We start from the raw sequence: 22,008 nt of genomic DNA on the forward strand, positions 1-22,008 counted from the left end.
AAGGTTTGAGGACCACTGATAAAGATATTTCTAATAAATGTAAAATGTATGAATATATTAAGAAAGAGTTTTGATGATTTTGTAATTAAAAACACTTTCTTGTGACAGTTAAAAGATACCCATTCATCAAATTTGAAATTCACTTTAACCCCAAAATTTGGCCATGGTATGAATAATTTTGGGTTTAATCATAGGTTTTAAGAATGTGACATTAACACCATAATAACATAATTCTGCTTGCCTTGTATCAGTGGGGCTTTTGGTATATACAGTTACAGTACATCTCAATAAATTAGAATATCATGGAAAACTTTATTTATTTCAGTAGTTTAATTCAAAAAGTGAATGCAATATTTTACACAGATTCATTGAACACATAGGTAAATAGTTCCTACCTAATTGCTATACTAAAAGTCATCTTGATTGTTTTATTATGTAATATTCTTATTTATTGATACGGTGAATTTTGGGTTTTAAACTACATCACGAGCTACAGGTATTTGTCAGAGTTTTTTTGTTGCCTTATTTAGCTAAATCATGAGTTGGGCAAAACTTTAGAAGCACCTCTTAGTGTGATGCAATGCAATACATTCTTTTTCCGTGTCATTCAACGCAATATTGAAATTCTAAAGGTAATTTTGATGCATTGGGGTCTGATAGGGTTTGGCAGGTGTACCTAATGAAGTGTCCAGTGGTTGGAGTCACTTAGTGCTGGTAGTCCCGTATCTTTCCTCTAGATGGCGTAAGAGATGAATGCATCCGAGAAAGCGACTGATTGTCGAGTCAAAGGTCACTATTGAGCTAAACAAATATTTTACAGCCGATTGCTTGTCGGGGCAAAGTTCATGTACGAAAATACATGCTAGCTTGTGCTGACTCCGTTCCAGCTGCTTTGGTTTTGCAAACACACATTTGTCCTAACAATTAGTGCTGTTATTAAAGACTATATTGAAGGATTGCCCTCTTACACGTATGACCCTGGGTAAGTGTCAATGTTTTTAACATTTGAAAGTACTGTATACATAATTATTTGTTTGATACGCCGATGCAATCCAACAAATTTCAATACTGTAGAAATGTTTCTTCATTTTGTTTCTTGTGTAATATTCTAATTGCTTAAGATGGTGAATTATGGGCTTAGCTGTAAAATCAAATCAAGAAAATTCTGAAAAATACATTGACAGTATTCACTCCTGCATACAAATTCTTGATTGATTCATTAGGACGTTCGAGACTGTGCCAGACGTTACCATGATACCAAACCTTTAGAATGGTGGCGAGGGACATGAATAATTTTAAAGCTACACCAAGAAAAACCAAAAAAAATAATAATATTTTTTCATTTTCTTATGCAAATTTCCAAACCGAACAATCGTGATTACTCTCACGTGATTGTTTCTTCCCTCTTTAATTTCCTAGACTAACATTTAAAATGTGCTTTAGATACTCAACCTGTGACACATTCCGTGGGATATTTGCTGTGCACTGTTGTGTAGCCAGCATGTCTCGATGAATATGCATACAGTACAATGCAAAGCAATTTGGAATGAACTTCATATCATTGTATGATTTTGAACACGACATGTACCAACCAGAAAAACAGCAGTCTGTTTATTTATTTGTGTATATTTTCAAGGTCTCCCGTGGGCGTCACGATGACAAAGTCTGACACGATCACCTTTGCTCTGCTGTTGATTCAACTGTCGTGTGTATTTGGCGGCAAAATACTAGTGTTCCCTTTAGATGGGAGCCACTGGATAAACATGAAAGGAATCATCGAGGAACTTCACGCCAAAGGCCATGAGATCACAGTGGTGCGGCCGTCTGATAGCTGGTACATCTCAGAAAAGTCGTCGCTCTACACCTCTGTCAATCTTCCTGGTCAGGATCGATTTAAGGATCATTTTGAATCATTTGTGTCACAACAACTGGAAATCAGGCTTCAGGGGAGGTCTCTATCTCTTCTGCCTCGCATCTGGAAAAAGATTGAGAATCAAATCCTGGTTATTAGTCAGTTTTCTTTTTTCCACAAAATGCATTGTGAGACAATAGTGCAGATGTTTGAAAATGAAACTCAAATGCAGTCCTTTAATAATACTAAATACGACGTAGTGTTGACTGACCTCGGCATAGGCGGAGGGGCATTGCTTGCGCGCCGTCTCCACGTTCCCCTCATTTACAATGTCAGGTGGACCCTGCAAGGTGAAGCTCATGACCTCATTGCCCCATCCCCTCTGGCATACACTCCCTTTCTTGCAGCACTGTTAACAGATAAGATGACTTTCCCACAAAGAATCATTAATGTTTTATCCCACACCATGGGTAGCTTCTCAAACTTATTCATATCAGAACCTCACTACAAACCAATAGTGAGGCGCTACTTTGGTTCTAGTGTGGATTACTCAACATTTTTTTTGGACGCTGATATATGGCTTATGAGAAACAATTTTATCTTTGAATTTCCACGACCCACAATGCCAAATATAGTCTACATAGGTGGCTTTCAGTGCAAGTCTCCAAAGCAGCTCCCTGTGGACCTGGAGGAGTTTGTCCAGAGTTCTGGAAATCACGGGGTTGTGATAATGACTTTAGGGACTCTCATTGCGAAGCTTCCCCAAGATGTCACTGAGGAAATTGCTGCAGCCTTTGCCCAGCTGCCTCAGAAGGTTGTTTGGAGGTACACTGGACAAAAGCCTACCAACCTAGGAAACAACACTTTACTGGTTAACTGGCTACCACAAAATGACCTCTTGGCACATCCTAAAACAAGAGTATTTGTCACTCACGGAGGCATCAACGGGGTTCAAGAAGCAATTTACCATGGCGTTCCAGTCGTAGGACTTCCATTGTTTTTTGATCAGCATGATAATCTCAACAGAATGCGAGCGAAGGGAGCAGCAGTAAATGTGGATTTTGCTGTGCTTGACAGGCACATGTTTGCAGATGCACTCGTGACAGTTCTTCACAACTCATCATACAGGGAAAACATGCAAAGGCTCTCAAGGCTGCAAAGGGATCAGCCAATGAAACCAATGGACCAGGCAGTCTTTTGGATCGAATATGTGATAAGACATAAAGGAGCTGGCCATCTGAAGGCACAATCCAACAAAATGTCCTCAATTGTTTACCACTCAGTTGATGTCATTTTAGCTTTGCTAACAGTAGTTTTGCTTCTAATATTCACTTCCCTTTTCATTTTAAGATTTATGTGTAGAATATGTTTTAATGGGAAAAAAGCTAAACACGATTAATTTTTTTTTTTCTTAAGTTCTAAAACAAATATGACGGCAACAGTTTGACTCTGGAACAGACCATTTCCATTTCCACTATTTCCCGTGGGATTAATTGATTCTAAATCCAAACAAATTGGAGTTTGACTAGCAGCATCCCAGAATGGATTGTGTACTGTACTTTGAAAAGTGAATACAAGACAGCTGTAATTTGAGCAGTTTTATTCCCTTCTAATTGCAGCCAACACACTTGATTTGTGTGTAAAGCTCCTTTTGCAAAACAAGCTACTGTAAAGGTTTTCTTATAGGCAGAGAATGTAACTCAGTGACGTTATCTCCCACTGCTGTCCATAAAAAAGCAAAGGTTCATCTGTAATAACTTTCCAGGAGCTATGACCATGCCCTTTTATGCAGTCTACAGGGCGCTTGATATCTGTTCTGAGTGAAATAGGATTAAACCTCAACTTAAGATACTGGTGCTGTTGCGGCTTAGTTAGCCTGAGACCTGAACCTAAAGCACAGTAATTAAACTAGACATCTTTACCAGCAGTGGTTAAATTACAGTGACACTTAACATTACTTGCACAAATTAATGTGAGCCAATACACAATACAACACACTACAACAACAAAAATAAAAAAAACCAAAAACATCACCATTTTTGTGTTTGTCACCATATTCATTAGCAGGCTACTTCATGGTTTATTGAAGATTATGTTCAGTTGGGAGGTGCCTTTGCCTTTGATGCTGGTGACTCAAATGGTACAAATCTTCCTTGTCTCACCTGTCGACAACGTTTTGGAGAAATCGGTCGGCCTGGAAATAAAACCTATTCATACATACTGTATATATATAAACAAAACAACAACATCACTATGACTCAATGCAGTTCTTTAACCACATGAATAAAAGTACAGTATTGTTAGACAGGGGTCAATTGACTGAGGAAATTTGAAACAGCTAAATTGTTTAGACCCTCTCAAAGCTGCCAAAGCAGTAAAATGTTAAACACACTAAACAGTGCATATAATAGCTTATACACCTGTCTCGCAACCATTGGTAGCCTGCTACGAAATTTCTTGTAATTAGCTTTTAGGCTAGTTCTTGAGAACACTGCTAACTAGGGTCAATTGACTCTCGCGAGATGTGAGATAAGACGCGTAGCTCCAGTGGCTCTTTGATGCAGCAGCCGGCACCAAGCAGCAAAGGAAGGCAAGACAACCAGGTCGTCGACAGTAGTACTGAAGGCTTCCGCTAGTCGAGCCGGCCGGCGTCACTTCCCTCTTTCCCACTGGAGCGTGCGGAGGTGCGAGCCTCCTCCTTGGTGATTCCTCCTCGCACCATCATATCCCGCGCGGGTCACCTCAGCGTTCACGCAACCGCCGGCATTTTCCTTCCCCGAAGATGATACCTGGAAAACGCACAACCGCAGCCATGCCCGCCCCGGTGGTGGCGATATTTGGAGCCCTAATGCTGCGCACCGTCTCCTCGCAAAACGGTAAGAAATGAGCCACCCTGCTGTATGATTAACTTGCCGCAAATGGGGCTGCTTATCAGTCGAAGACGTCTCCTCCTATGTGTCCGTGGCAAATATGTCGAGCTGCAAGGTAGCCCCTTTGGCTGCCACGAAAATAAGGGGATATATGTTTTTCAAATGGAGGAGAGGAGGGGTGGGGGGGGGGGGGGGGGTGCTTTGCTTGCAGAGCCCCTGAAACGAAGGGTCGATAAAAGATGAATAAGATACAATCTGTGGAGGCCGAAGTGGACCACGCAATGGCATGTGTGATGTCCCCCAAAATGTCCTTCAAAAGTGTGGAGCTGAATACAGAAAAACCCAGGACTAGTTCTGCTCAGTAGCTTTCGGGAGAGGTGATGAAGGGGGATTCTGTCACATTGAAGTTTTATACACACACACGTATAGATGTTGGACTTGAGAAGTGAACCTCTGCAAATAGCATCAGTCCATTTTGCTGCATGCTTCTATTTTTAGAGCTGAGATGCTGCACTGGGATGCATGTCTTTAATGTCCTCTCACTACAACGAATCTATTAACTCTTTGCTGAGATGCACTGCACTGCACTGCACAACCTACATTGATTTTCTCAGGTCAGACCTACTTGTACAGATGATCCTAAATTCATAAATCTGGTGTCCTCCTCCCCACGTGGATTAGCGGAGCTCGAGGTTACTGATCCATGTTGTAAGTGTGTCTCTTTTCACGGGGACGATTGAGAATTCGGCACGTGACCCTGTGTTGGTATACAGTACATTGCACAAGTTTCACTGTTGGGCATGATGGTCATTTCTTTTTTTTTGTTGATTTTTTTGTGGGATGTGTAGGTATATTGTGATTTCTTGGTACACTTCTAAGCAACTGAGGTTTGGTATAGGAACATGCGCAGCAGTAGCTGTTTCTATATGTGATTGGCTGTTGACATGCGAAGTAATACCTGCTTTTTCACAACAGGCACAGTATGTTGAAATCCAAAGCATGTCACGCCACAAATTATGGTCAAAGCATATTTTGATTTGACCGTAATTTACAAACAGCGATTTGTTGCAACAGACAAAAAGCATTGTCAATAAAGGGCTTTCACATTTCACCTCTGTACAGTACATCTGTTACACAACAGGCATGCATTGCTAATATAAATAAAACCCATGAAGAAATGCAAAAAGCATAGCCACAGTCAAGCCTCAGTGATGAAGTAAACCGTACTCGTTTTTGAAGTGGCTCCCAAATATGTACAGTATGTAAAGTCAGAGACTCCTGTTTGGGTTTGGAGTCAATATAAGTTCACTTGTCTGTATGTGTATAATGATTTAATATTGTATTCATTCACAGCAATTTTGTATGGAATATTTTGTAATTTCCTATCTGATATTTGTATTGCTGCAAATTGGGAGGGGAAAAAAAGTTTTCTACAAGCGTCAAAGTTTGAAACATGCACAGGACTTCCTGAAAGCAATTCAGCTGCCGCTTCATATGAATATGATGCTTAAAAGACCATCCAATCATTAGATACTATGCAAATTAGCATTGAAGTGGCGCCTATTCCAGCTGTAGAGGTTGGATATACCTACAGACTGAATCAACAGGATCATTGTCATTGTGATTGAAGTAAGTTTTATATTAATATTAAAAATGGTTCTATTTTGTTTTCATTTAGTCAATTCATTCGATGTTTAGGAAGTTAACTACCAGCGATAGACCGATTTAATGATCAGTAGAAATGAACCATGTTTATACTGTATGTCACACTTTCACACATTCTTCATATTTGACAAACTGAATTCTGAATATCAGACCGTTCAGTTACAACGTAACTATGGATTCAGGATTTATAATATAACACACAAAACATTGTTAGCGCTGTCATTCAGACATAAACATCATAATGATGTGCAGTGACAGCACGACTCACGTGGCGCATGTGACACATCTGAAGTGGCAGGGTCTATCTCAGCAGTTCTCCTATGTGAAGGGCTGATGAGCTGGTTTTAGGGTTTATAGCAACCATTGCTGTACACACAGTCATTTAAAAACAACGAAGTGTTTTTCTCTCCACTTCGGGGATGAAAAAATGTCTACATGTAAACACATTCATTGGATATCACATGCATGCCAGGTAAGTAACAGGTGGTGCTTTAAGCCTTCACTGTAAGGCAATTTCAGCCAGGTGAAGCCTGAAGAGAGACATTACTAGGAAAAAAAGGAACAATTACAACAATTGGAAATTGAGGCAAACTACTCCAAAATATCAAACTGGATATTAAAGTTCAAAAACATTAAGAAAACTAATGCCAAAATCAATCACTTAATGTGAAAAAGCAATTTTTCCACCAAGCGGTATAGTCCAGTACAGTATAAACTACTGCTAGATGTCCAGGCAGGATGGCAAGATCTTTGTCCTCCTACATAAATGAGTGATGTCATAGTGATGTCATCAATTTAACAAAGAATAGAAAAGCAACATGGTTTGGTGCTGTCGGCTGATCGCGTACTACACATAACACCAATGGAATAAATTCCTTTCTCTGTTTTATAATCCTCATTGCTTTTTATTTATTTTATTTTTTTAAAAAGGCACTTTTTGCTTTACTCTTTACATTCCATTGCACGGAATTGACAATTCTCTGTCAACCAATCAATTTTTAGCAGTGTGTCTAGCTCCACCACCCACAAGTGAACTTGCAGCAAAACGTTCCTGAAAAGTGGAACAGTACGGGTGGGCTATTTTTGGACCTTTACGATGCGTACCGTATTGAATTGTAGCAAACTGGGTGCGAAACAGGCCTTGAGAGTACACATTGTGTCATCACACAAAGTAGACAATTGTTTTGGGAAAATTTGAATTCAATGGGGGCAAGGCTTGATGGCTATGATCATGATGCTTCTATCACAAAACAAACAAAAAAAAACAACCAATCCTCTCTGTAACAATCTTTATGGCCTGGCTGGCCGTCCATCTTTGTACTTTGTTGCTGTGGAATGCTTCTATGGAGAAGGGGGGGGGGGGGGGGGGGGGTCTATCACCATGCGCCCACACGCTCCCCAGGGACCTGGAGGAGAAGCTTCTATAAATCTCCTATCAATCGCATGTATGCTCCACAGTGCCTATAGACCATTTTTATAAATGCCGCACCCCTCCTCCTCCTCCTCCTCCTCCTCCTCCTCCTCCTCTCTGCGTGGACTCCATCACTTGTTTGACTATTATTACATTTAGCTCTGAGACGTTTCGCTGATGACATACTTTGCCCAGCGTTGGCAGTCTATTACTGCATAGTCATTTTGCACCTAATGATATTTTCATCACATGGGATGTATGAAAAATGACAAGGTCACTCAGAGGACGTTTACATGTGAGTTCTGTGCGAGTCTACCATAAATATACTGTATGTACATCATGTCATTAATTGACCACGACCAAGTGAGCTCAGCCTTGTGGGGACCTCCCAGCACAATTGAATTAAAGCTTCTTAGGAATAGCCCTTGAAATGGCTTGAGCGATTTTTGTTCTCTTCCATAAATGCTGAAGATGCTGTTGATTTCACCATGAAGCAAATTTTGTTTGTTTGTATGTTTCTGGTACCCCTTTCCCTTACTTAATCACACAACTGTATTCTTTTTCTCGCACATGCTGCCCCTTCTAAACTGCCACTGCCAGCGGGCTTTGTGAAATCCCCACTCTCTGAAACCAAGCTCACGGGAGACACCTTTGAGCTATTCTGTGACGTAGTGGGAAACCCCACCCCTGAAATCCAGTGGTGGTACTCTGAGATCAACCGAGCAGATTCCTTCAGGCAGCTGTGGGACGGCGCCCGCAAGCGGCGGGTGTCCATCAGCGCGGTGTACGGTGTCAATGCGGTTAGTGTGCTGGGAGTATCCTATCTCACACTGGACGATATCGGGACGTACGAGTGCAGAGCAAGCAACGACCCAAGACGGAACCACCTGCACATAAATCCCGCCACCACCTGGGTCAGAGCACAGGCTACAATAACAGTGCTGCAGAGTGAGTGGTCAGTGTAGTAGAAACATCCCCCCCCCCCCCCCCCATAGAAACCAAATTTAACAGTTCCTGTGTGATTCAGCCCCCTTCAAACATCTTTAGAGGACCATTAACTCCCTGTGTAGGTGCCGTCATCCCTTGTAGTGCTGAACAACTGCAGCTTCATCTTGTGTTGATGTTCTCTTTCAAGCAGATATCAGTGGTGTTGTGCATCCAGAGAACCCACAGAGCCCAGTCGTCCTCTTAAACGTCCCCCTTTGTTTGATTCACTTTCATTACCTTCCATTTTACTTGGCCACATTATTGTTTTTGCAACAGATTTCCATGTTTTGCAAAAGCTTAAATTGAGTCGTCTAATTTTAATGTGATAATGAAACTAATTCCATTCGCGTTAAATCTTATGGGGGGGGGGGGGAAAATGCTGAAACAAAACTCAAACTTTTAGATCATGTAGATTAATTCAGTGTTTTCAACAAGTGATGGGCATTTGAATACATTTCCTTTATCAACTAGAGTTTAAATGAAAATCAGTTGAATTGGTTATTAAATATTATTTCAAAATACATTTTGGGTGGCAGAAAATAATTGTTTTTACATTGTTGATTTTAACACTTCACATGACACAACCCCACGTAAAACAAAATGAAGCTAAAGCTTTATAGATTTGTGTATTAAAAATAATGAGCATGTCAACATGAACACAATCTACAGTTCAGTATGCACATTAAGAGGTTCACCAGTGTCTACTTGTACAAATAAGATAATCAGGATTAATCTGAATACAAACCCTTAAATCAGGATTTCGCACGGTTTGGAGCTCAAAGCGTCCTAAATGGCATTGTGGAGTTTCTTTGAGTCACTCTTTAAAGCTACAGTATTTGTTCAAACATCGAAATGATAGGATAAAGAAGCTGAATTTGTGCATTTATCTGTTCTGTACATTAGCCTCACTACGTCAGTGATTCTTAACTGGTGGGTCGGAGCCCAAAAATGGGTCGCAGACCCCAAAAGTGGGGTGGGTCGCAGACAGCTAGTAAAAATATTACAATGGTATATTCAGATTTTTTTTTCCGTTACAGTACAGAGGCGTACCAAGTTCCCACATGGGACATATTAGATGAGCGACGGGAAATGTTACTAACTGGTGCTCTAGTCCTTAGTTTACTCTAAACAAATACAGTGCAGCGCAGCCTTTGGCTAGTGTGAAACATGGCCAGCAATATGCTTTTGGCGGGATGTTAAACTCATTTTAATTGGCATTTAAAAATATCATGTACTGTACATGTATTTTGTTTTATTGTCATTGTCTATAAAAGCAGGTGGCGACTTTGCAACAATAGGAAAATGCCGGTCCTGGAGGACACCAATTGAAAGCCACTGCTATAAGTGAATGTCCTATTAAGAACATTTGAGAAGGAGCACAACACATTTTGACATCATGTTTCTTTCTTTCAATTTAGATTTTTGTTATCAACAGTTAGTCATCTGAATCCCTGGTTACCACAACATGCCATGAATTAACTTTAATTCTGCAGCCTTTAATGTACAAAATGTTTGCACTTTGTTTTACACTTTGGGTGCACATCTGAGGTCTCAGTCACATTTTTCAAGTCGCCATCATTGCTCACAATTGGAGTCAGCATCACGTCTGTGTGAGCTAATTGACGTCTTTCTTGCAGAGCCATCTATTGCTGCTTCTGAGCACACTTCCCTTCCCGTGGAAGGCCACAGTCTCCCTTTCACTCTGCAGTGCAACCTGACCAGCAGCGACAATACCCTCCTGGAAAGCTACTGGATGAAAAATGGGGAGGAGATCCCAGAAACACGCAGTCCAAATAGGAACACCGAATACAAGTAAGCATCTTTGCATAGCCTCGTGGAACTTAAGCGTGCGCATACGCTGCACAATTGGTTTATCGGCATAGTGTGGGTTCACTTGACGTGTGCTTCTGTTCTGCAGGCTGAATAAACCGAGAGGAGATGATGCTGGCGTGTACATGTGTGTCTTCACCTTTGGAATGTCTCCTGCTGCCAACACCACCATTGAAGTTAAAGGTCTGTGTTGATTTGTGAGCCACAGGCCTTCTGGTCTTCTTTTTTTCAAGGTTGCATCGCTTGTACTGTATCCACAATAAAACTGGCACAGGGTAGCCTCAAGAACGAGCTGGCTTGTCATGCAAGGGCGAGGACCTGTGATTTGCTCACGCATAGCTGCCGCCCTTAACACCTCCCTCGAACCAGTGGCCAGCTCAGTGGCAGCAGATGGTGTCTTGTTTGTGTGATGCACAGGGATTATGTCCCAACAGCGGAATCGAGTTGCAGCCTTTATGCAGTCACACACTCCTGTGGGGGGAAATTAGCATCAGATGAAAGAAGGATTGTACTGTAATGGCATATGTATGATAAAAAATACAATTCATTTTATGGGGTGATATGTTTACATTTAGACTGGTGGTTCCTCAAAAGGGGAATGCAGCCCTGTGGGGGGCACAAGCCAGTCCAAACTGTAGGCCGGTCCCAAGCCCGGATAAATGCAGAGGGTTGCTTCAGGAAGGGCATCCGTCGTAAAACTTTGCCAAACAAATATGAGCGTTCATCCAAAGAATTCCATACCGGATCGGTCGTGGCCCGGGTTAACAATGTCCGCCACCGGTGCTGTCAGCCTGCAGGGCGCCGGTGGAAATTCAGCTACTGTGGGTCGAAGTCGAAGAAGAAGAGGTGGAAAGCGGGTTCTTTGGCAGAAAGGGAAGAGGAAAGCACGGAGCCTACAACTGAATGTGGGGACTTTGAATGTTGGGACTATGACAGGAAAATCTCGGGAGTTGGCTGACATGATGATTAGGAGAAAGGTTGATATATTGTGTGTCCAGGAGACCAGGTGGCAAGGCAGTCAGGCTAGAAGTTTAGGGGCAGGGTTTTAAATGATTTTACCATGGTGTAGATGGGAAGAGAAATGGAGTCGGGGTGATTTTAAAAGAAGAGTTGGCTAAGAATGTCTTGGAGGTGAAAAGAGTATCAGATCGAGTGATGAGGCTGAAACTTGAAATTGAAGGTGTTCTGTATAATGTGATTAGTGGCTATGCACCACAGTAGGATGTGACCGAGAGGTGAAAGAGAAATTCTGGAAGGAGCTAGACGAAGTAGTTCTGAGCATCCCAGACAGAGAGAGAGTCGTAATTGGTGCAGATTGTAATGGACATGTTGGTGAAGGAAATAGGGGTGATGAAGAAGTATGGCATCCAGGAAAGGAACTTGGAGGGACAGATGGCGGTAGACTTTGCAAAAAGGATGCAAATGGCTGTAGTGAACACTTTTTTCCAGAAGTGGCAGGAACATAGGGTGACCTAAAAGAGTGGAGGTAGAAGCACGCAGGTCGATTACATCTTGTGCGGACAATGTCATCTGAAGGAGGTCACCGACTGTAAGGTTGTGGTAGGGGAGAGTGTGGCTAGACAGCATAGGATGGTGGTGTGTAAGATGACTCTGGTGGTGGGGAGGATGATTAGGAAGACAAAGGCAGAGAAGAGAACCATGTGGTGGAAGCTGAGACAGGACGGGTGTTGTGCAGCTTTTCGGGAAGAGGTGACAGGAGGAGCTCCCAGAAGACTGGACCACTACAGCCAAGGTGATCAGAGAGGCAGGCAGGAGAGTACTTGGTGTATCTTCTGGCAGAAAAGCCACACAACGAAAAAGGTTAGCTAAGAAGAAGTGGGACACTGAGAGGACCGAGGAGAGGCGATAGGAATACATTGAGATGCGACATAGGACAAAGGTAGAGGTGGTCCTGATGGCTAGATAAGATAAGGTAGAGGTGGCTGTGGAGTTTTTGACCAGCTTGTTCAATAGAATTCTAGCGCGTGAGAAGATGCCTGAGGAATGGAGGAAAAGTATGCTGGTGCCCATTTTTAAGAACAGGGGTGATGTGCAGAACTGTGGGAACTATAGAGGAATAAAGTTGATGAGCCAGACAATTAAGTTATGGGAAAGGGTAGTAGAGGCTAGACTCAGGACAGAAGTGAGTATTTGCGAGCAACAGTATGGTCATCTAGAGAATGACAGAGCACCCAGAGAGGAACAGTGGTACTGCATGTGGAAGTCTGGAGTGGCAGAGAAGTATGTTAGAATAATACAGGACGATGTACGAGGGCAGCAGAACAGTGGTGAGGTGTGCTGTAGGTGTGACAGACGAATTTAAGGTGGAGGTGGGACTGCATCAGGGATCAACCCTGAGCCCCTTCCTGTTTGCAGTGGTGACGGATAGGCTGACCGATGAGGTTAGACTGGAATCCCCGGGGACCGTGATGTTTGCAGATGACATTGTGATCTGCAGTGAAAGTAGGGAGCAGGTGGAGGAACAGTTAGAAAGATGGAGGCATGCACTGGAAAGCAGAGGAATGAAGATTAGCCAAAGTAAAACAGAATATATGTGCATGAATGAGAAGGGTGCTGGGGGAAGAGTGAGGCTACAGGGAGAAGAGATAGCGAGGGTGGAGGACTTTAAATACTTGGGGTCAACCGTCCAGAGCAATGGTGAGTGTGGTCAGGAAGTGAAGAAACGGTCCAAGCAGGTTGGAACGGGTGGAGGAAGGGCTCAGGTGCGTTATGTGACAGAAGAGTCTCTGCTAGGATCTCTATTTTCCCTTAGATCTTATTATATAATGTAATATATTATATTTTCTTGTTTTAGCTGCTCCTGAGATTACGGGCCACAAGCGTAGCGAGAATAAGAATGAAGGCCAGCGTGCTTTGCTCTACTGTAAGTCTGTGGGCTTCCCTCATCCCGTCTGGACCTGGCGCAAGCTTGAGAACGGCATATATAGGGTATGGTGTGTGTGTGTGTGTGTGTGTGACTCTATATGCGTAGTATATTTCATATTATTTCACTTGGATGAAATAAGTTATTTTCGTTACAAGCCTGATTAGTAAATTTTTTTTTTTGTGCTTGATCAACAACAAACTCCAGATTTGAGACTCTATTTTGGGGACAGATTCCAATGTAAGCTCCATAGCATGACGCAAGTCTGTAAACAGGTTGTTAGACATACGCATTCTGTCTAACGAGTCACTGTGATATGTCAATCTTTAACCACAAACCTGTAAAATGAAACCTTAACCGTTCATTAAATGCGTGTTCTTTGTGTTTTATTGTACAATACTAACAATTGAGAACCAATACTTAAAAAATGAGTACCGCACAGAAAACTCTGAATGCATTTTAAAAATGTAGATTTCTTCACTCTTGCACTATTGCATTGATGGTGCACCTCAACGATATCAGAGTACGCTCAACAATTCAAGGTGAACATCTTTATTTTGGTTTCATAGGAAATTGACAACTCATCCGGACGCTTCTCCATCAGCAGCAAAGACAATTACACTGAGCTCAGCATCACCGATCTGGACATTAATTTGGACCCGGGCGAGTACCAGTGTAACGCCACCAATTTGATTGGCAGCAGTGACGAGAGGTCTGTGCTTCGAGTCCGCAGCCATTTGGCCCCATTATGGCCTCTTTTGGGGGTGTTGGCTGAGATCATCATCCTGATCGTCATCATCGTTGTTTATGAGAAGCGTAAGAAGCCTGAGGATTTACAAGACGGTGAGTCACCAACACTTTGGAGCTCTATTTGCTATTTGAAACCTATTTATTATTCAACTATTTTAAATACAAGGAGGAGAATTGGATTGTCATGGAATAAGAACAGAATGAGCATGAAAAAGCACAGATTATTTTTACGAATACAACGATACAAAATACACCACGAGGGTATTTGATCATGAGTTTTAGATGGATTTGTGGGCTGAATTTGTACAGAATCTGATTAACATCAATAAAATGTGAGTGACGTAGAAAGCATCAGTACATCAGCATTAGGCAGGAAGATGGTGTGCGTTCAGTTCCGGCACCAGGAGACTGTTGGACTGGAAACCCTCCATTCTCCAAGTTTGTTCCGCTTCCCTATCCCTGGTGATGGTAATAATGTATGGCGATGCAGCGCAGAGCAGTTGGCGTGCCGCGCAGCGATGCAGGAAATTGGGATGCTTGCCACCACACGCGCACACACTTGTCGAGGCAAGCGCGCCAGTGTGGCCCGCGCTCTGCAGTCGCTACAAACCGTCGGCGCGTTCTTCCGATATTCCCTCACCACAGACACCAACGCGGCCACCTGACACAGGTTGCACCTTGTCGGGGCAATTTCATGCATTTAATATTCATGAGAAATGGGATACCGCAGTGTTGTGGAGATGGACGTTCTCAATGATTAATAGTGTTTCACGGACCGGCCGCTCTCCAAGCTGCTGGAGGCTCAACCAAATAGCAACATGGGACTTTCGAATGCTACAGAGCACTTCATTTCATTAAGGTTCATTAGCTAAAATGAAACTGACCGAGTATTAAAATAGTTCCTTTTTACATTTCTGTAATCCATCCATCCATTTTCTGAGCCGCTTCTCCTCACTCGGGTCGCGGGCGTGCTGGCGCCAATCCCAGCTATCATCGGGCAGGAGGCGGGGTACACCCCGAACTGGTTGCCAGCCAATCGCAGGGCACATTTGTGTAATATAAACCCAATTAACATTGCTTGCGTGAGCCAGAAATCAGAATTTGTGCATGAATTGTTAATAATTCATGTTGCAATTGCATTGCCTTAAATTAGGTCAGCTTTCTCTGCTGAATATTTGATTGTTATAATATCTTCCTATTCCCCTTTTCCCAATTGCCCAACCTAACGCTGTTTGTGGTAAGTGTGAGACGGCATGTTTCAGCCTCATCCTCTTTCACTTCGCAGTGCAGGATGGGATTTGTAGGTGCTCTACTTGTAAATGTTTGTTATGTTAAATGATGGAATGCCTTGATTTTGATGCTTTAACCTCATACCTTATTGCATTGTGACACATTTTTTTTTGCGCGGTTAATGACTGCCATTGTTTCACACTACCTAAGGAAATGTGGAGGGATGGTATCGCTACCTTGAGAAAACACTTTTTATCTATGCATGAAAACTAGATTTTTGCAGGTGTTCCCTCCATTTCATTTGTCTGTGGAATGTGGTGTTGTCCTGCACTGAACTGTATTCTGTTAGTTACAGTACATTACAAGGCTGCCTTTTCATCGCATAAAACGGCTCAATATAAATGAAATGTGAAGTGAAACCTTATAACATTATGCACTATACTTACCGGTGCTCTGTGGACAAAAAAACAACTTCAGTCCTTCATCTTCCTTCTCCTGCGATGCTCATTTTTGGTTTTCATTTCTCCATATTTCCCTTTGCTGCTGCAGATGATGACCCAGTTGGCCCAGTGTAAGTATGAACATTTTAACTTCACACGGTCACATGTTGAATTTTCTCTTTAGAGCTTTGAGTACAGTCAAGCTCAAATTTGAACTGCATCTCGAAGTTGTAGCGGTGCGTCAATTAATCACTGGGTGTGATGTTCACTTAAAAAGCCTCACCTTAAATAGACGCCTCCTCTTTCTCACTTGGGGGGGGGGGGGGGGGGGGGGGGGGGGGAAACAGGTGGTGCCACAAATGTAATTCTTTTTTTAAACTTATGGGAGCGTGACAAATACGTATTCCTAAAGAGCAAAACATCCGTTTAATGCAATGAATATGAAGTTCAGTGGAAAATCTCAACTTTTTGTGGTTGTGTGGTAAAATAGACCCACTACGACATGTACTGTAACTGTTTTGTGGCAAAAGGCTATGTGACATGAATTGTGATAATCATATAGTTTTTTTTTTTTTTTTTTTGTCATGTGACTGAAATGTATACATTGTCTTTGAAGATGAGAAAAAAAAAAAAAAAAAAAAAAAACGAACATGGTAGTTAACGTCCGGAAAATATTTTTTGCTAAAAAGGGGAGTGACACGAGTGCCTTGGCGAGCATCTGATTCCGTGATAACATTCATTTCAGAAAATAGTGTATGTTACTCAGAGATAATGCGGCAATGACTTGACCTATATGGGGGATCGTGATATCTTTGTCAGATCATGCAGCCTGAGGGAGACATGCAGGAGACAGCTTGTGCTGTGGTGGAGATTTGTAGAAGTTCCGAACATTATATCAGCCAAATGTATGCACTATATAAGGCAGTTTAACAGAACGTGTTGCTTTTAATTGACTACAATTATTGAATAAGACAAATAAGTGTTGGCTTTTGAATACACAACATTGTATAAAATGTGATTTGATTGTGTCATTTGCTCCTTGCTGAAGGAAAACCAATTCAACCAACAACCACAAAGACAAAAACCTGCGCCAGAGGAATACAAATTGAGCTGCCTGTCTGCAGAGTGAGTATTCAATTATTAAAAGGACCAAAGCGTCCGCCTGATGATAAATATGTATTACAAGCCCGCAGGGACAAATTAAACGATGACCCAATGTGTGAAGTTAGCACCGGAACGTGACGTGTGGCGGACTGCTCTAATGGGATGTGCTTTCATTTCATTTGCAGGTTACATTACACATTTATTGACCACATGAAGGTAAACAACAATGGAATCAACGCCAGTTGTTCATAGAATTGATCTGCTATTTAAAGTGTGGTTGTAGGGGAGTTGAATGAGGCATGCATTATAGGTATATGATTTGATTGTGTGCGGTGCGAGATGCTCATTTTCATTCATATCATTACAGGATTGTTAATATAACCATTGTTACTGCATGCAAACAGTGACGTGTGTGATTTAGTTGCCCTCGCCCTCTAATTCGCTTCTTTTACACTTTTACTACTTCAAATAATTGCATGCAAGATGTTGACCCTCTTTTTGAGACAGGACTTTGTTGTGTTTTTTTTTTTTTTTTTTTCCTCTAAGAGTGGCTTCATGTAGATAATCTCTTCTGTACGTTTCTAAAGAGAAAAACACCACATTTCAGCGGTGTAGAAAATGGCGCCATCATCAGATATGGCAGTTTTTGTACGGTGTCATCATGCAGCTGCATATCATTACCTAAGATTCATCAGAATATGAATATTACATTTCAAGGGCTTTGGAATGTCCCTCTAAAGGTTATGTATGGTTGTACTGTATGTATCAATTCACTATAGCTATGTACTGATATAAATTGTATGATGCACTTAAATGTTGACAATAACAGGAAACTGTATAAACCTTTATGAAATCTGTAACAATCATTCTAACATTGTTTTGTCATGACAGTGTGTATTGTACAGCATGGCTTTTCTCCTATGCAACTAATATCCATATCAATATATTGACAAAACATAGCAGCTTTTGATTATAATTTATTTTTTTTTGTCTGTGACAAAGCTTTAAACTAAGTTAGGATCACCCATAGAGCATAGAAGTTATAGTACACAGCTGCATGGTTTCTGTACAGCGGACGGGTTTGAACAGCCTGCGACACAAAATGTCGAGTCATTTTTAAGAATAAACATTTGAAAAATACAAATAAAAAAAAAATAAAACCCTTTCGGTGTTGACCTCGTTTCTGTACCTTAACCCGTGGCAGAAAAGCTGCAGAGAGGCGAGCCAATGGCAGGAAGAGAAAGCGTTTGTGTTACAGCGCTCTCTAGTGGCTGCAACGGATCACAGGAAGACCATGATGACCGTGACGTCAGAGGAGCAAAATGATGCTTGATGTGCAAAAAAAACAAAACAACAAAAATCTTAGGCCTGCTATAATAGAAATAATCGATACATTTTATATACTGTTTATAGTTTGTGTATGCAAATACTATGGGCCAGTTGTAATTGCCTATACATATGCGGTAACAATCACTTTCACAGCTCATGTAGTCTCTAAAATAGGGCCGACCTTAGCCAATGTGGCGGGCGCCCTAGGCAAGATTTTATACGGCCCCGCTCCATCATCAACGATTTACATTAGATTACAAAAAGTTGAATAGCAACAGTTTTTAACGTGGCTTTTAATTTATAAGAGAACATCCCACAAAATGTAAAATAGATTTTCCTCATTACTGTATCGTTACTGCCAAACAAATCATGCGAGTAACTTGCTGTTGAGACACCTAATGGGACAAAACAAAAGTAGCAACAACTTGACTTTTTTTTTTTTTTTTTAACACGTCTCCTGTGTTCTGGGCAGTTTTGACGTTTCCAAAATTCTCTGGGATCACCAATAAATTTGCCCTCAGCACAGGAGGGCATATTTGCTATTGCCATTTGTAATTGCATTAATTGGGCATTATTTTTTGAAATGTTTTCAAATCTATGTTATCCATGTTCAAAGTTAGTGGTCAAGTTATTGCCAGTATGTGCAGCTTCGCCGCTTGAAAGCGACTGCGTCAGTGACAGAAGAGTTCATCTGGATTTTACTCAATTACCAAGAAACATTTTCCTTTTTGTGTCATTTTATTTTACCATCCAGTAGTTTGACAGTTCGTCAAGAAGTTTCATTCCTCACATTGGGCTCTAGCAATTAGCTTCTTTAAGTGCATTGACGTCTTCATTGTAATCATATTTACGATTTTGAGAACAGTCTACAAAAATAACGAGATAATATGTTATTGGGAATACGTGTTAGTAATAGAGAAACTAATGTACATTTAAAAAAAAATATCTATTACATCAAGCTCCAGCCTTAGATTTATTCATTTTTCAATATTATCCACAACAAATGAGGCTGTCACTGTTTTAACTTTTTTTTAGTGTAACATTAAATAATGAATGTATTTACATGTTCTTATTGCCCTTAATATTGTAACGAACTGTATTGTCGTGCGTTCCTGTTGGAGGGGTGTGAGAGCGAGAAGTGTTCTGTTGTGCTGAGTGCTGTTAATTCTGAGGGGCCTTAAATGCATCGCTATGCACATTGTTTTTTTTTTTTTTTTTACTTGGTATCTTGTATTAATTTCATTATAATTTCGTTTTAATACAATTATATTGAAGGTGAATTCCCCCTCAAAAACAAATTATTCAAAAAAAAAAAAAAAGTTTACCTGATTTTTTTGTGTGCCCCTTTAGCCCCTTGGCATTTTCTAACCCCGCCCTATGGGTGGGCCGCCGGCTCTGCTCTAAAATCACTTTGTTCCAGGAGACTCAAACATATCCCCTCTTTTTTTTTTAGTTGGCCAACTGTCTACATCAATTCCTGCTATTGTTTTTTACGTTAAAGCCCCAAATTAGATGTGGACAGATTGAAGAGGTGACGATGAAAGCCCCCTGGATGAAAGTCCGGGGATCAAGCTGTATTATCCCTTCGGGATTATGGATAAGTGGAGGTGAAAAGTCAAACGTCCATTATAAGAGTGGTGAACATGCATACAGGTCATCAGCACACTTGCGCACATGTGCGCTTGTGGAAAAGACATGACTGGATTGTGCAGTCCAACTTTGTGAAAGCAATTACTATTTGCAAGGAGGTCGTCTGAGCAACATCACCGCAACAAATTCACCATACTGTACATTTACACACACACACACGCGCAAACACATTTCAAAAAGGGAATACTCTACACCACAGATTTTTGAGAACCTATGCTAAACCCTTATAACATTATTCTGGATTATTCATTTAACTTGCAGTCAGTGGATCCAAGATCCTTAAACTTGAAAAAAAATGGGGGGGGGGGGGCAAAAAGTACACACACATTTTTAATTCCGTTGCTTTCATCTCAACAAAGCTATTGAGTTATTGTTTAAACCTTGTCATTGTACCGTGTGCCTTTTCGGAATGAACAGTCCAACATAGTTTTATTGCACACTTTCTCAGCTGCACTCTGACAAACAGCTGTCCATGCAGCACACATGGCACAGAATTAGATGATTAAAGATCGAGTGATCTGCTTAAATATGGAGGATTTGTTGGCAGTTTATAAGAGACTATCCATTAAGTGGCACATGCCTAAAGCTGCACTATGGCCAAATTAATCTTGCCCAATACAGTATTTTGAAATCCAAAATAAAGGAAAGAAATAAGCCTCTGATTCTCCCCATCTGACCACACACAACTTCGAGAACGGACAAGGTTTTACTTTTTCGCAGACTGCTGAACGATTCAAGTTTTGTATTAGATTCAACTCATGCATCTTTACATTGCAATGAATTCAAGAGGAGGCGCAATCTTATGTTTGACTTTTTAGTAAGTGGAACCTCAAAAATTAGAAAGTCAAACTGCAAACTGCAAACTACTCCAGCTGACTTTGGACAAGAAACACCTTGGACTGGTCGCCGGCCAGCCGCAGAGAACGTAGACAAACAGCCATTCACAGTCCCACATTGCCAGTTCATCTGTCTATACCGCTGATGTGTCGTGATAAGGAAGAACAGTTAAATGCTCACCCATTAGGTGGCAGTCGGTACAGTCAGTCAACCTTTTTCTCCACATGTTGCCAATGAGAAGAGTCAGCTTTGTGTTTCAATAATTAGGCCCAGGTTTCACACAAAGTCAATCTGTGAGTAAACTGAAGACGAGATCCTTATTTCAGTATTCATACTTTTTTGGAACCTTTTTTTGTTTGGTGGTGTGCCGTGTGATTTTTCAAAACGTATAAGAGCTAAAATGGCTCAACAAAGATTTGCGAAACACTGCTTTGCTCAAACTGAATAGGCTGCTCCATGCTGGCTGCTATGGCAACCTAATAATCTTGGTATCAAACAGATCTGGCCCTCCGTGTCTTTTTTTGTGTGGCCCATGAAAGTTTGCCACAATCTTCTGCTTGACTTTGATTCAAAAGTGATTATCCATCATAAAAATGATACCGGACTGGTCGCCATCTGGTGAAGAATAGACAAACAACCATTTACACTCACAATAGCACAAAAAAAGGTAACATGCAAACACCACACAGGAAAGGCCGGAGCAGCGATTCAAACCCAGAACTTCAGAACTGTGCTAACCACTTGCCGTTGCCTTCATTAGCTAAATGCAAAACATCAGTATAGCACTATACACATTACGCCAGCGTGATGCAGCGCTAAACCGCAAACTACAATCACACTAATGACGACGCTCACAGAGTCAAACATAAAGGCAACATTTTTGATACAACCCTTGCATTGGATCTCTTACGATCAGTGCCCGAGGAAATTCAACAATTTCACTGAATTGCTCTGAAAACTACTCTCTACAAATAATGTATCTTTGTTCATCTATCTATGTCCAATTAACCACTCATACGACAGAATAATAGCTTTGTCTTCACCAAAACGGGTCCAGATTTTTCTAAGTAGGGGTGACACAATTGGGACGGGGCCGGACTGCGACTTGCAAAAATCCGTGTATAATTGACGGCCATTAGAATTGCGTTGGGAAAAAACAAAAAAACAAA

At 41.3% G+C, this 22,008-nt stretch overlaps 2 protein-coding genes across 4 annotated transcripts; both read left to right on the forward strand.

Annotated features, from left to right (window-relative positions):
- Positions 1–844: 844 nt before the first annotated feature.
- LOC133478579 (UDP-glucuronosyltransferase 2C1-like) lies at positions 845–3,885 on the forward strand. Its single transcript, XM_061774788.1, is given in 3 exon segments — positions 845–913; positions 915–982; positions 1,637–3,885. Coding segments are annotated over 3 exon segments (1,737 nt in total). The 5' UTR covers positions 845–859; the 3' UTR covers positions 3,252–3,885.
- Positions 3,886–4,385: 500 nt separating this feature from the next.
- On the forward strand, positions 4,386–18,186 carry nptna (neuroplastin a). Of its 3 annotated transcripts, none has more exons than XM_061774792.1 (8): positions 4,386–4,728; positions 10,423–10,597; positions 10,704–10,798; positions 13,431–13,564; positions 14,069–14,342; positions 16,041–16,050; positions 16,968–17,044; positions 17,209–18,186. In XM_061774792.1, the coding sequence occupies exons 1-7, from the start codon at positions 4,635–4,637 to the stop codon at positions 17,026–17,028; spliced, it is 843 nt and encodes a 280-aa protein (XP_061630776.1). In that variant the 5' UTR covers positions 4,386–4,634; the 3' UTR covers positions 17,029–17,044; positions 17,209–18,186. The 3 variants fall into 3 exon arrangements, with proteins under 3 accessions (XP_061630776.1, XP_061630775.1, XP_061630774.1); XM_061774791.1 differs by having other exon boundaries at positions 4,387–4,728; positions 16,029–16,050; XM_061774790.1 differs by lacking the exon at positions 16,041–16,050 and having other exon boundaries at positions 4,388–4,728.
- Positions 18,187–22,008: the final 3,822 nt, after the last annotated feature.

The sequence above is a fragment of the Phyllopteryx taeniolatus genome, chromosome 5, assembly GCF_024500385.1.
Source record: "Phyllopteryx taeniolatus isolate TA_2022b chromosome 5, UOR_Ptae_1.2, whole genome shotgun sequence".
NCBI lineage: Eukaryota > Metazoa > Chordata > Actinopteri > Syngnathiformes > Syngnathidae > Phyllopteryx > Phyllopteryx taeniolatus.

What these genes read in the sequence shown, in the direction of transcription:
- nptna (XM_061774790.1), top strand. Translation starts at nt 4,635, where the DNA reads ATGATACCTGGAAAACGCACAACCGCAGCCATGCCCGCCCCGGTGGTG. An exon ending in CACCGTCTCCTCGCAAAACG is followed by an intron (nt 4,729 to 10,422) that starts GTAAGAAATGAG and finishes TCTTTCTTGCAG; the next exon opens with AGCCATCTATTGCTGCTTCT. An exon ending in CACCACCATTGAAGTTAAAG is followed by an intron (nt 10,799 to 13,430) that starts GTCTGTGTTGAT and finishes TTCTTGTTTTAG; the next exon opens with CTGCTCCTGAGATTACGGGC.